Here is a 12,770-nt window from a genome sequence, read left to right as displayed (position 1 = left end):
TGCACACTACAGCCAAAGAAGTGGGGCAGCAGCCCCATCTCCCCCCCCATCCCCACCCCAGACCCGCTCCCAACTGCCCCGCTTCCCCCTATGTGCACATACAGCACCCCACTCCTAGTGCCTCACCCCCGCTGTTTCCCCCTTGCCCCACAGCGGACACTCACTGCCCTCTCACGCCTGCACCCCAGACCCGCTGCCCCGTGACTTCACCGCACCCCACACCCCCGGCCCACCGCTCCCGTGGGGGCGCCACCTCGGACCCACGGCTCCCTTCCCGCTCCTCTCGGCCCCCGCCACTGCCCCACAGCCCCCCACGCTCCTTCTCCGTGCCCTCTCCTCTCCGCCCCCGACCCCCGGCCCCCTCAGCCCAGCCCAGCCCGCCGCCCCGGCACTCACAGAGCTCGCAGTAGCGGTGGCAGCCCCGGCCCAGCCCCTGCAGGTACCGCTGCAGCACGTCGGTGAGGAGGTCGCAGGCCGAGACCTGCACCGAATCCCAACCCAAGGCCTGGCAAATCTGCGCCACCGATACCCGCAGCAACCAACGCGAGTAGGTCTCGCACATGCCGGCCGGCTGGGCGCCGCCAGGGCCGAGGCGAAGCTCACGCACAACCCGCCGCCGCCGCCGCCACAGCCGCCGCCGCCGCCATCTTGGCGTCGCGCCTCCCCGCCGCCAGGCCGCGCGGCTGCAGCGCCGAGCGCATCGAGCGCCCTCGACCGCTCGGCCATCCTCCCTCCCCTCCTTGCTCTGAGGAGGTGGTGAGAGCGGGGGGAGGAGGCGGTTGGGGCCTCAGCGCCGTGTGGCCGGAGCGCGTCGTCCCAAAACCACCTCAAAAATCGCGTAGAAAGCGGGAAATTCTGGTCCGCCCAGCCGAGGCGAAGCCTTTTCGGATGGGTTTGGGCTGCGCGGAGGAGGAGGAGGGCGGTCGCGGCCGTGTCAGCCAGCGCGGCGGGCCCTAAAGCTGCGCGCCGCTTGTCGGTTGTAAAAGACGTTTGTCGCCTCACGCCGCCTCGGGCTGAGGGGACCCGCCGGCAGCGGGTGCTTGCTGCAGGGGCCTTGCCGCCGAAGCTGACCGTCTGGAATGACACCTTCCCTTCTGCTTTTTTTATAGGTGATTTTAAAGGAATGGGGGAGAACCCCCCGACCACCGGGGCGCAGGAAGGGAGCCTCGTCGAGATGCTTTAAACCGAAACGGACTTGAGCGCCCCGAAGGCCTGTAGGGAGGCTTGACAAGACTGGGGTGGGGGGAAGCGGGAGATGATCCAAAAGAGCCACGTTAAGGCCGGTGATGTGTAATGAAGCAGCCAAGGGAGAGCAGGATGCTGTGTGAGCCCCCGCAAAAAGTGTGCGGGGGGGAAAAAGCACGTAACCTCGCTCTGGCGTGGGGGTTGTTGCCCTTAAGATAAGCAAGTGCTTGAATTTATTTGGAACTAGGTGGAGGAACCAGAACTTGTCTCAGAAATGTGTGCAAAATGAACAATATGTACCGAGAAGGATCCCAGGACTCAGAAGAGGAATTTCTGGGATCTTTTGGGGAGTAAAACCTTGCCAAGGCCACCTGTACGTAGGCAGCCACGGAAGCCATGTGTAAGGCCAAGGTTGCCTGGGTAACTCTATTAGAAATAAACACCAAATTTGGGTGTGGATAGAGCAAAGCTGGGACCCACAGGGATGAAGGATTTACAAGCAGGTTGTTTCTTCAGGAAGAGGCTGGGCAGGGAAGGGATGGTACAATACTGGCAAAAAGGAGGGTCCAGAAATGAAAAAAAGACAGTTAAGGTATAAAAATCCGTCTAATAACGGTCTAAATGAAGAAGTTTAAATGGGTATGGAAAAGGGTGATAGTATTGCACCCCCATGGGGGTGCAGGAGGTAGTATAAAGGGCAACAGAACTGTTAAAACTGTTGTGTGTAATTAATAGCACTTAATAATAAATTGTAACTCAATAATTGTGTGTAACTAATGACAGTATGAAAGACAACTGTAAATACTAGTTCTGTTAATTAGTTCACTAATTAGTTCACTGAAAGGTGAATGATCTTTGCTTGCTCTCTTCAGTCTGTCAAGCCGCTTTGGGGAGTTCCTGAACAGGCAGCACGTTTGCCATCTTAGAAACGTATTTTCTGAGTGTTCAGAAAAGCTGCAAATACACAGACCTCCTTTTGTAAACTTCAGAAGTATTCTTAGGGGAATTACCATGGACTGATGCTACCAAATATTCGCAGTAACATGACTTGTGTTTCCTGGGCTCTTCCTGGAACATGGGCTGACTGCAATGAAAGGAAAAGCACAGGATTTATTAGGCACGGTGGTTCCTGATTCATGAGCTGCCCCACTTGAGCAGTTCAGACCGCTCCATATAGCATATCACACTAACTGGATGAGCTCAACGGTGACAAAAGATTGCTTGTACTGTAACAAGCTGAGAAAAAGAGCCTATCTCCATGGTTCCTGCTGTTTAGTTTGAAGGACCTGGGCTTCCAAGTTCAATTCCCCAAACCATTACCGAGTTGCACGGCTCCTAGCAGCAATTGTTCTGTAATGAAATCCATAAAAACCTCTGCAATGGAACATGACACTGGAAACATCATTCAGTCCAGAGAAGTAACCAAAAAAAAATGTGTATATGAATGCTAAGATGATCACGTCTGAGTGACAGAAAGTTGAGAGCAAGTAAGAATGCTATAAAAGCCTCCAGGGGAACCAAGCATTCACTGCAGGGATTTGAAAGTTCTTCCCTGCGTGGACATACTACTCCTTAGGTACCTAAGAAAGTATTTAATGCACCATGCCAGAATAGAAATTTTGACATTGGGCTGCTGTTTCATCTTTTCACTGTGATTCCAAAATCCAGAGATCTTAGCACCAAAGTATCTGAATTCCTCTAAAATCACATGCCCACTTTCTCCAATAAAAAGGAGAAACAGCTTAATCCTTGCTCTACACACATATTAACCTTTACCTATTAAGTATTTCACAGCAAGGAATGGATTCAGAGAGCAGTTAGGATTCCGGGAAGATGCTCGGCTAAAGCACAAGGCAAAGCGTGGTATCCAGGGACAAGGCCAAGTCTTGCTGCAGAGCGGCCCGAGCAGAAACCCAGCCTCCTAGGCAAGGGGAACTCACAAAAGGAGACGGCAGGCTGTGAGTATGTCTCAGGGCCCCAGCTGGGAACCTTGACCTCGCTCAGACTAAGCACCCAGGCTGAGTCTTGAAAGAGGGAGAAGGGAAGACAGGTTTGAGGGTTATGGAAAGTATTTCCTTGCGTAGCTGACGGGAATTAAAGGATGTGACGTATGGGGGAGGAGGAGTGGAACAATCAGATGGGCTGGGAAAGGCAAAGGGGCTGTTTTACTTCTTCAGGGTGCCCGATGGACCCAGCTGACTGGGCAGAACTGCTGCGTCAGCCGCTGTGCACCAAGCGGCAGTCTCCACCTTGTTTCAAACCAGAACAGCCCCCGTAATGCTCAGCTTTACACAAGCATGTCATCCCTTCCTCCCTTACTTAAAGGGAACAGCTGGGATGCAAGAAACTGATAGTCACCTATCGGATTCACTGTATCAGTAGCACACTGCATTCTTCACTGCGAGCAGACTGGGCAGAAGGCAGGCATGGGTTCTTGCACAGAAACAGGAGGGCATGCAAGGTAGTGACAGCAGGCTGGGTAGCCACAGAAACGCCATCTGGACAAAAATCTGGGGCAATACAATGCTGCTGGAAAGCCTTGGCCTTACACAGATACACACCTTGATGATGTTGTGCATATGCCATCAGGTCACACACATGGTAGGAACTGCATTCCCCTCCACTCCCTGGAAATCACTTAGAGAGGTGATGGCTTTCCAGTCAGGAATGTAATTTCATATAACAGAGAACGGAAACATTTACCAGGGAAAAGTAGAATGTAAATCATCCGGATTACCGCAAAGGTTCACAGTGTCAAAGCAGTTTTTTCCCCACAGCTTAGATAGATTATTCCTAAAGAATTACAGGATCAAGGCCTTAAGCTGAGAATTGCATAAATCAAGGAACTCCTCCATTAGGATAACGGCCACCTCTGTATCCAGTGGCTAGTTTGTGTTTCCACATTTTAGAGCTTCCCAAATTCACCCATTCCAAGCAGTCACCAACTTCGGTTGTGTGACTAACCCTAGCATTAGAACCTTAGTTCCTTAAAAGTTAATAGTTCTTAAAAGTAGTCATTAAAAGATTCTTCAAAGTATGTAACAAATCCTCTCCAAGGATTCAACCTCACATAAAGACAGCACATTGAAAGCTGTAGGATAGCAACAGTACATCACTTTATGAAGTTAACACGGTGCCTTTGAGAAAGCATATTAGCTCAAGTTCAGCACTTGATTATATGCTTTCTAGACTAGCTGACTTATGTCCATCTCAACCCAACAGCAGCTCGAGCAAGCAAGTGGTTGTTCACGCTTGTCCCTCAGGTCATACTCGGAAGGTTGCTTTGATATTCAACACAATTTACACTTTCTTCATCTCTCTTCTACAAACCCCCTGCCCACTTCCTCTCCTGTACACAACTGAGTCCTTCAAGGCTCTTGTTTTGTCTGCCAAACTGGGAATGGCATATTTTTGCTCTTATGGTTATACTACACTACTACTGACCATTTCTTCTACTTCAGCATGTCCGGTTTTTCCTTTCATGCATTTCTGTCATGTATAGTGGGGTCTGAGAACTGTGGCAAGGGTTACTCTATTTTACAGCATGCCAGTATATAAACTGACAAACAAGATAGATAGTAATCAGTCTAAATAAAGACTAATGATTCCCATAATCATGTTAGTTAATTTTAGAGTATGAACATCTAGAAACAATCGTACTGTGATCAGAGGCAGAAAGACCAGTGTTCTAACTGCCTGATTCAAAACAGTTATTTAGCCATTTCCCTCTTCAGCACATAATATATATATAACAAACACCTTGAAAATACAAGGTGTTAATATTCTTGAGCTATGCACTCTTTCCCACCTGCAAAAGAAAATGCCCACCTACATGCTTTGTATATCACATAGGTTACAGCCTCTTAAAAATCAGCTGTTTCAAAGAGTAACCAAGTCAAATCCAGATACTTAGACAACCAAGAGCACTTGTTTCGTGTAGGCGGTTTATTGTAAGAATTTACAGATATTTCTAGGACTTTACCACTTCTTCACAAAATGACGGAGTAGTCTTATTAACATAGACACAGGCAGGTTAAACCATATGCTCAGAAGAGCTCTTCTTTACCTGTAAGAAACATTGAAGCGTATTAGAAACCTTCAACGTATCTTTTTGCACTTTGTCTCCTCCAATGGGAATACTTCATCAATTCATTCATCTTCCCTGCCACCCCAAGGCCTCTTTCAAAGCTATTTTCCCACAAAGTTTTAAAATTTGAATCTGCTTATTTTCCTACAGATTTTTTTTCAGGAAGAGTCTCCTAGGTGTAGACATTTCATTGCATATTTTCAGGGCGCTATGAAAAATTAAAGCAGTAACTGCAAATGAATCCAATAACCTAAAGATGTATTAAAAAAAATAGAAGAGCAAGCCAAATGCAAATGCATGCTACCACAGACATTTTTGCTTAAAATTACTGGTGTTCAAGAACTTCTTGTGTATACAGAGATTCAAACTAGCAATGGAACTGGAACAGCAGTTTCCCAACTCCTGAGGAAGAGGGTTCTCTAACCAGCAAAACTGAACTCGGACTTCTTCATTTAACTGCAAGATTATCTGTGTCTATTCATTTTAAAATGCAATCTAGTTTCTATTTTGTAACTTTACCTCTTATCTTGGCTGAACCTCTTTTTCCGATTAATCCCTGGTTTTGATATTATGAGAAAAAACAGAACAAGCAGGTTAGGAAGCAACTCATGCAAATTAAGGCAAAATTCCACATGTATTTATAACCACAACTGCACTGTGAGGAGCACAATACAGCACATAACCACAGTATAGTACATCTTGTATTCTAGGCATTTCATAAACACATAGGATATTAACACAGGTACTTGCCTCTGATTATAGCACAAGTTTTCAAACTGTTAGATGTAACATACGTTAGCTACATGCAGTTACAAATTAAGGTCTAAGCTCACGCACTGTTTTGTAATCTGCAGCGCATACACTCACAAAACTTCTTTCTCAGGGAAATATGCAAAAATACTGAACTTTAACATTTAAGCGAGATATATACTTTCAGTCAGCAGACTCTGGAAATTCCCTCCTTCCAAACCCACCCCCAATCACTCAGCTTCTGAACACCCCCACAGGGCGTAATTATACGTATACCCACAGGCAATTAAGTTACCTGGGTTGCTCTCCCCTTTCCAACGCTGTATTATAGCAATGTACTCAGCTGTTTGAGTAGACAGAGCAGGAAAAGCCCAGGCAGAAGAGGGGTAAAAAAAAGTCTACTCAAAGCCAAAAAGGAACACTGATTGCTCAGGGAAGGACATTGTGTTTAAGCCTTATTTTACCAGCTTTTCAAGTGTAGCTGACCAGAAAAAAAAACAAAAAACAAAAAACCAACATTGTCAAATATCACACTGGTTAGTAGAACTGGCTCAGGCAGTGCCTCATGGGATTCATGCCATGTATCATCATGTATCCCTTTGGTGTTAGAACCTATCGGCCTTTACTTTTCCCGTTAACCTTACAGAAGTAAGACATTTAAGCGTTACATGATTTTGGGACATGTCATATTTCACATTTTTACAGATACTTACAGAGCAGCAGCACCAGAAATGATCTCAATGAGCTCCTTGGTAATTACAGCTTGGCGGGTACGGTTGAATGTCAAGGTCAATTTGTCAATCATCTCAGCTAGAAAAAATTAAGGTTGAAATGTAAATGTATAATAAGTATTCAAATACAGATGAAGAAAAGCTGTATGAACAGAATATCAAATGGCAGTGTTAACCCATGCAAATGATAAGAAGTTTACTACGCTTCTTCGTATTTTCCCCTAAAGATACTACTACTAGTAGACAATGTAGAAACATTGCGTTTAGCTTGAGGCATCAGAATTAAGCAGCTGAACAGCTGATAGCCTAGTAAATACTATGGCACGGTATAACTTATTTTAACGTAACGCAAATCTGCACTTTGTTCTTAAAATTGATAGTTAAATCTTCCCACAATATAACTACATCAATATTTCCTTCAAGTTACTGCTGTTTGGGCAAATGGAGCCTGCCTGCCAACCTGTAATTCTCTTTTTTTGAGATGAAGAGAAAGTGGGGATACCTTTTCAAGATAAGGTCAGCAGAGAAGCATACTTAAAGCTACTGGAAGCGCTATTCCAAATCACAGCAGCTTTTATGCAACGCTACCTTCCTAAAAATGAAGGCTCATCATTGTGACAGATGAAAAGCTATGGTCTCCCATTAACACCAACTGCATAAGTTGCTGTACTGTACTCAGTCTGGACACCTTTTAAGGGATACTTGGATATCTCCGCTTGCTGCCTGACCAGTGGTCATGTATTTAACCACTACTTAACCTTCAAACTGGTGCATTACTAATTACATTGGGCTTGCAAGTAGAAAGATTTACAGAGATTTTGGAAATCCTCAGACCAGCCACATTGGAACAGTGTAAAGAATTCTTGGCCATTACAAGATTAGCTTAGTATTTCATATTCTTACAAAAGAATCTGGTATTCTACCTTCAGCCACTTAAGTCTTGCTTCTCATATTAAAACTGGAGCTATACTTGAGAGCAATCTCTCTACCCAGGGACTAAGTAAGGCTCACATATTCAGAAAAGAATCCTGGTAGAATTAGCTACAAAGAACAGACTTGGGCTATGATTAAACGAGAAATTGGTTCTTTTTTATCCCTTTGGAAGCAAAGAACTACATAAATGGAGGTTAGTTTCTTCATGATAAAATACTGGAGCCCCAGAAAACCCACAGAGTAGCCTTACAAGCATTTTTGCTAGCATTGTCCATAGCGGTCATCCTGGCGCTCTGCTCGCTGGTAGTGGATTCTTTCAGGGAGTAGTACAGAATATTTGCTAGTGTAAATTCCTGGTAGTTTCTCAGCACATCAGCATCAATATCATCATAGATACTAAGGCTTTCTGTAAAATATGAAAGAGTGGAATTAGAGAAGTCCAAGCCCATACCGTTCAAGTTACCTTTCATTTGAAATAACTGATTTACCTTTGCTTCTCAATCTTCACACATTGGCCTAAATCTATTCTTCTTTTTGAATTATCATATATGTACTGCCCTTAAGTGGATACTTGGAACACTAAGCTCTTGTAAGTATTTTAAAAAGTTAACACTTGGCCTGCAGGAAAGAAAATTAAGTATGTTTTTTTTTTCTTTCAAGTCTGTCCTTTTATTATTCATCTTTTAGCAAGTCCAAGAAGGTAAACTGGCAAATAATCCACAACACATTGATGCAGAAACATTCTGGGAAATTTTTACTGAGTAGTGCAAAGTCACTCAATGCCCAGCCCCCTTAGCGCTAAGAACATTTGAATGGACGCATTCTTGCCCACATATACCTAACTCTTGCTTCAGACAGAATGTCAAAACCAAATTACTATTGCCTTTCCCTTTGTTCTCCCTCCCCATGGCCCCTTAATATGTCAGCCTTGGACTGCCAAGATAAAACAACTTGTTAAATGTATGACACATGTACCATAAGATGATTTAATACTATATTTCCATACTCAGAATATTTTTTTCTGTGGTCTGTCACTTTATATACCTGGTGGTTTCTAGGCCACTACTTACCAGAACCAGCCACTGTTTCAAGAGAAAATATTGGTTTTTCATCAGTCTTGTACGAGATGACAGACCTATTGGGAGGGGAAAGGGAGGAAGGAGGGAAGCATGATACTCTTAGTTGAATTGAAAAGCCTAAATTGAACGTTTAAAATCCAACTGGAAGAGACAACTTTTGGCCTTCCTATTCCTGAAAGTTCTGAGATACTCCCGGTGAAGTATCAAATACTGAAAGTACGTAATGATGTGCCGATTGTAAAGACAACAACATCCGCTTTACATATAACAACAGAACTCCAACTATAGCTCTTGAAAAAAACACAGGTCTTCACATATAACAACAAAACGCACTCACTCCTATAGAAATAAACTACACATAGCAGTTCATGTTCAGTTTTTGTGTTATTTCCTTGGACCAACATGCTGTTTGAAAGTCTTCTATCCAACACCTTTCCAGTATACCTTTACGACAGAACAATGCCTTAAGAACAGCTTTGGTTTTATCTTACCTGAACCGATTGTAGATGATGGATCCTTCATCAAATTCATACCCGGAGTTTAACAGCTCTGTAGCAATGACTGAAGCATCTCCAAAGCTGGGAGGTCTCCGTCCCACTTCTTTGAACGTTAGCAGGAAGTAATTGCTGTGTGTCCTACAGTAACATGTCCCCTGTATTAGAACCAAGTTGATGTTCTAGCGTAGAACTACGTAGTACCAAATGCAGTAAGCCCCATTAACTCGCTAGTGTTCATAAAATTAAGCAATATACTGACTTGGGAGAAGTTTTACTATTTTTTTTAGTTAAACTATCACGATAGCTTCATGATAAACACACATTTGCAACTGTGCTAGTGTTGCTAGCTCTCAGACTCTCATTCCAATATAACAGTGTCACGCAGCAGTTTAACGAGATGTCCAAGTGAGCAAAATCTGTTTTAGTATACTTGCAGAATTTTTTAAATAGAAACTTGGATTTATCATAGCTCCATAAAATATAATTGCCTGTGACTGCCAAACAGCTTTTTGAGGAGTCTGAACATTTCTACTATAGCAAACAAAATAACAACGAGAAACCCAACTCAAACCAGATCTCACTAATTCTTTTTTACCTTTGAAGCAGGCCTCTGATCTTGTCACCTACTCCAACCACCATAACTTCTTTCCCCGCATTTGAGAGGTTGGTAATCTCACTCTTCATGGTTTTAGCAATAGATGTATGAATAGCTCCACAGAGCCCTCGATCAGAGGAGACACCAATAAGGAGGTACTTCTTCTTGTCCTCAGGTGCTTTAATTTCTGCTTTCTCATAGAGAGCTGAAGAAAAAGACAGGTAACTTATTCAAGGGTACTAAGAAGGAAACAGGTGACATTAGAATACTTTTAACTTATTCTAACTAAAATCATTTCTAAAGGTCTCCAAATCACAGCCAGATGAATGTTATCTCCCTGACGGTCATTAAAGGTTGCACGTGGTCTGACTAGAGGTGACAAAGCAAACAAACACAAAACAAAACAAAACACAATTAAAAGCCAGCTATATTTCCATATCCGATATCATTTAATAAGCACCACTATTTATTTAAGGTTAACTGTGCAAAACCAGTTTCTCAGGAGCGCATGCAGCCCAAGACTTTCCAACAAAGTTTGTCAGTAACCCCAGTACCGGAGCTAAGGACATACCGCACAATTTTGTTAACAGAAAGAAGGAAGTCAACAGTTACAAGTAGCGTTGATTCTGCGACAAGTAAAACCAAGTATAGAACCACACCGAGTTAAAAAATAATCAGAAATCATAATGAATTTCACATCAGAACTCTTAAAAAATGACTTTCTATAAACTACCTCTCAGAATGAGGAACGCGTAAGGTGACAGTGCTCTAGGGATACAAATTCTTTTGAAGATCTACCCAAAAGGTTAAAACAAATCTTGAAGTTTAAATAACACCATGACAGCCGCCCTCTTCTATTCCCATATCCCATAGTGCGGAATCTATTACCCAGTGCTCCGGTTCCATATACTCTAGCAGGCTTCAGTTCCCTCTCAGCTCTTGCATATTTTGCTGCAGAAACCATCTTCATGGACTTCGTAATTTTCTGAATGTTCTTGATGGACTTTAAACGCCTGGTAACTACAAGGTTAATAGTTGAAGGTCAAAACTCGGCTATACTGAGCATAATGACATCAAAAACGAACAAAAAACACCAGCAAAATCCATCCGAAACTATCTCACTAATTCCCTGAAAGGTGAAAAAGTAGTAATTTAAAAAATGAACCAAACAAATCTAAAAACAAATAAGCAAAAAAAAACCTTTCTTAGTATTTACAGTAAGAAAGTGGTAAGAGTAGTAACCTGGTTAACCCGAATATTGCCTTACAATAGATTTCTCCCGACATAAAGTCTATTTAACATTTATGCCAAAAATGGATGCTTTGAAATAATTTACGTTTTTTTCCTACTACAGAACTGGTAACTCTGCCAAGAAAAGTTTAAGAGGAGCCTGTATGTCATAGAAGCCTTATTCTCTTTCCTTCCAAGTCTACCTTTTCCTCAAATATACCATTTGATGTACATTTAAATACTGAGTCTTCTTTTTTTTCCCCCCCTTCATCATCTGGGAAAAGATGATAAAGAGATAGAGTAAACTTGTTCCTCTGTTCAGATTCTGGCAAAATAAGATTCATGAAATCCTGATGTAAAAAGAAAACAAAACAGGTGTCCTAAATTCAGTTCCAGGACAAAAGCCCTACATAAGAACCTAAGACTAATGCGGCTTAAAGAAGCGTTATTAGAGGGCAAACTAACAGTCAACCTTTGTTTTCCAACGTTGGATAAACGCATAAAGAAGTCAAACTAACGTAAGAGGAAATAAGTTAGATTTTTAAAGCTGAGTAAAAACCTGTTTTAGTGTACCTGATTGAGTTATTTTTAAGATATGTTTGAGTAAAATTATACTGGTTTACTTAAATTACGTTTCAGCTCATGTCAGAAACATTTCAAGTAATGCCTTTTTGGAAAGGCAATTCTTGAATATAAAAATTTGCCGGAGATTTATATTTCAATAGCGTGGTGTATCATAATCATTTTATCTATCTAGAGAAGTCACAAGCTAATTGACAGTACATTTGAACATCTGGTCTTCCCGCAACAACGTCCCTCTCTTGCGAGCAAACCAAAGCAATACTTACTGTCTTTTAGAGTTGCCATATTCCTGACTTGGCCCCTGAAAACGAATGCAGCAAACATTAGGCTAGCTCCCTAGTTCTCCAGCAAACCGACGCCTGTCCAAATCAGCTCCCTTTAAAGCAGACGAGATTAAGAATTGCTGCTTCTTAGAAGGCATCTGTAGGAGGGTCGTTTCCCTCTCAAACCATGCCTGGTGTCCACACCTTCCCTTTCCTTCATCTCTTGCGCCGCTATACAGCATTCGATGCATTTTTTTGCGGCAAAACGGTGAACAGCGGCACAATGGGATGGAGGACCAAGAGAGCAGGGCATCACAAGAGATCAACTTCCAAAAGATAGAACTGACTTTTAAACATCTTTAAAACACGAGGAGCAAACCAGAGGGAGCGGCACCACGGCCTGACAAGCACCGATCGCCAGCAGCTTTCCGCCTCCCGGCCGCACAGTGACCTCCCGGGCTCTGTCCCTGCCAGCTCCCTTTTCCCTCCGACCCTCCGCCAGCAGCCCCCGCTGCCCCCCAAACTGCAGCCGAGCGGACGGAGCCTCCGTCCCCGCCTCACGGCCGCCGCCTCCCCTCAGCCCGGCCCGGGGCCCCTCACGGCCTCGCCGCCCTGAGGGGAGCAGGGGCGCTGCCTCAGCCCACCTCCCCCCCACCCCAGGCCCGGCCCCTCAGGGCCGCCCCCGCTTGCCGCGGCCCCCGGGACGAGCCCCGTCGACCGTTACCATTGCGGCTGGTAAAGGGCGACGGCGGCGCCCCGGGCGAACATGGCGGCGCCTCCACCACAGCCCCGCTGAAGGTCAGCGCGCCCGCACCGCGCATGCGCCCGGGCGAGCGGG

The 12,770-nt window shown here is 44.2% G+C and overlaps 2 protein-coding genes across 2 annotated transcripts in view; both read right to left on the bottom strand.

Moving 5' to 3' along the window:
- The window catches only part of TAF3 (TATA-box binding protein associated factor 3), a 116,376-nt gene extending 115,697 nt beyond the window's left edge, over positions 1-679 (bottom strand). The window contains exon 1 of the mRNA XM_068959314.1: positions 397-679. Within this exon, the coding sequence (XP_068815415.1) occupies positions 397-562 (166 nt within the window). The 5' untranslated portion in view covers positions 563-679. The remainder of the gene's footprint in view (positions 1-396) is intronic.
- Positions 680-6,731: 6,052 nt separating this feature from the next.
- Positions 6,732-12,770, bottom strand: ATP5F1C (ATP synthase F1 subunit gamma). The gene is made up of 8 exons (XM_068959200.1): positions 12,657-12,770; positions 11,936-11,970; positions 10,746-10,877; positions 9,858-10,062; positions 9,257-9,400; positions 8,757-8,821; positions 7,937-8,092; positions 6,732-6,832 (listed from the first exon to the last, which is right to left on the bottom strand). The coding sequence occupies exons 1-8, from the start codon at positions 12,698-12,700 to the stop codon at positions 6,732-6,734; spliced, it is 882 nt and encodes a 293-aa protein (XP_068815301.1). The 5' UTR covers positions 12,701-12,770.

The sequence above is a fragment of the Struthio camelus genome, chromosome 1 (assembly GCF_040807025.1).
Source record: "Struthio camelus isolate bStrCam1 chromosome 1, bStrCam1.hap1, whole genome shotgun sequence".
Taxonomy (NCBI): Eukaryota; Metazoa; Chordata; class Aves; order Struthioniformes; family Struthionidae; genus Struthio; species Struthio camelus.
This window is presented reverse-complemented; position numbering and strand designations above follow the sequence as displayed.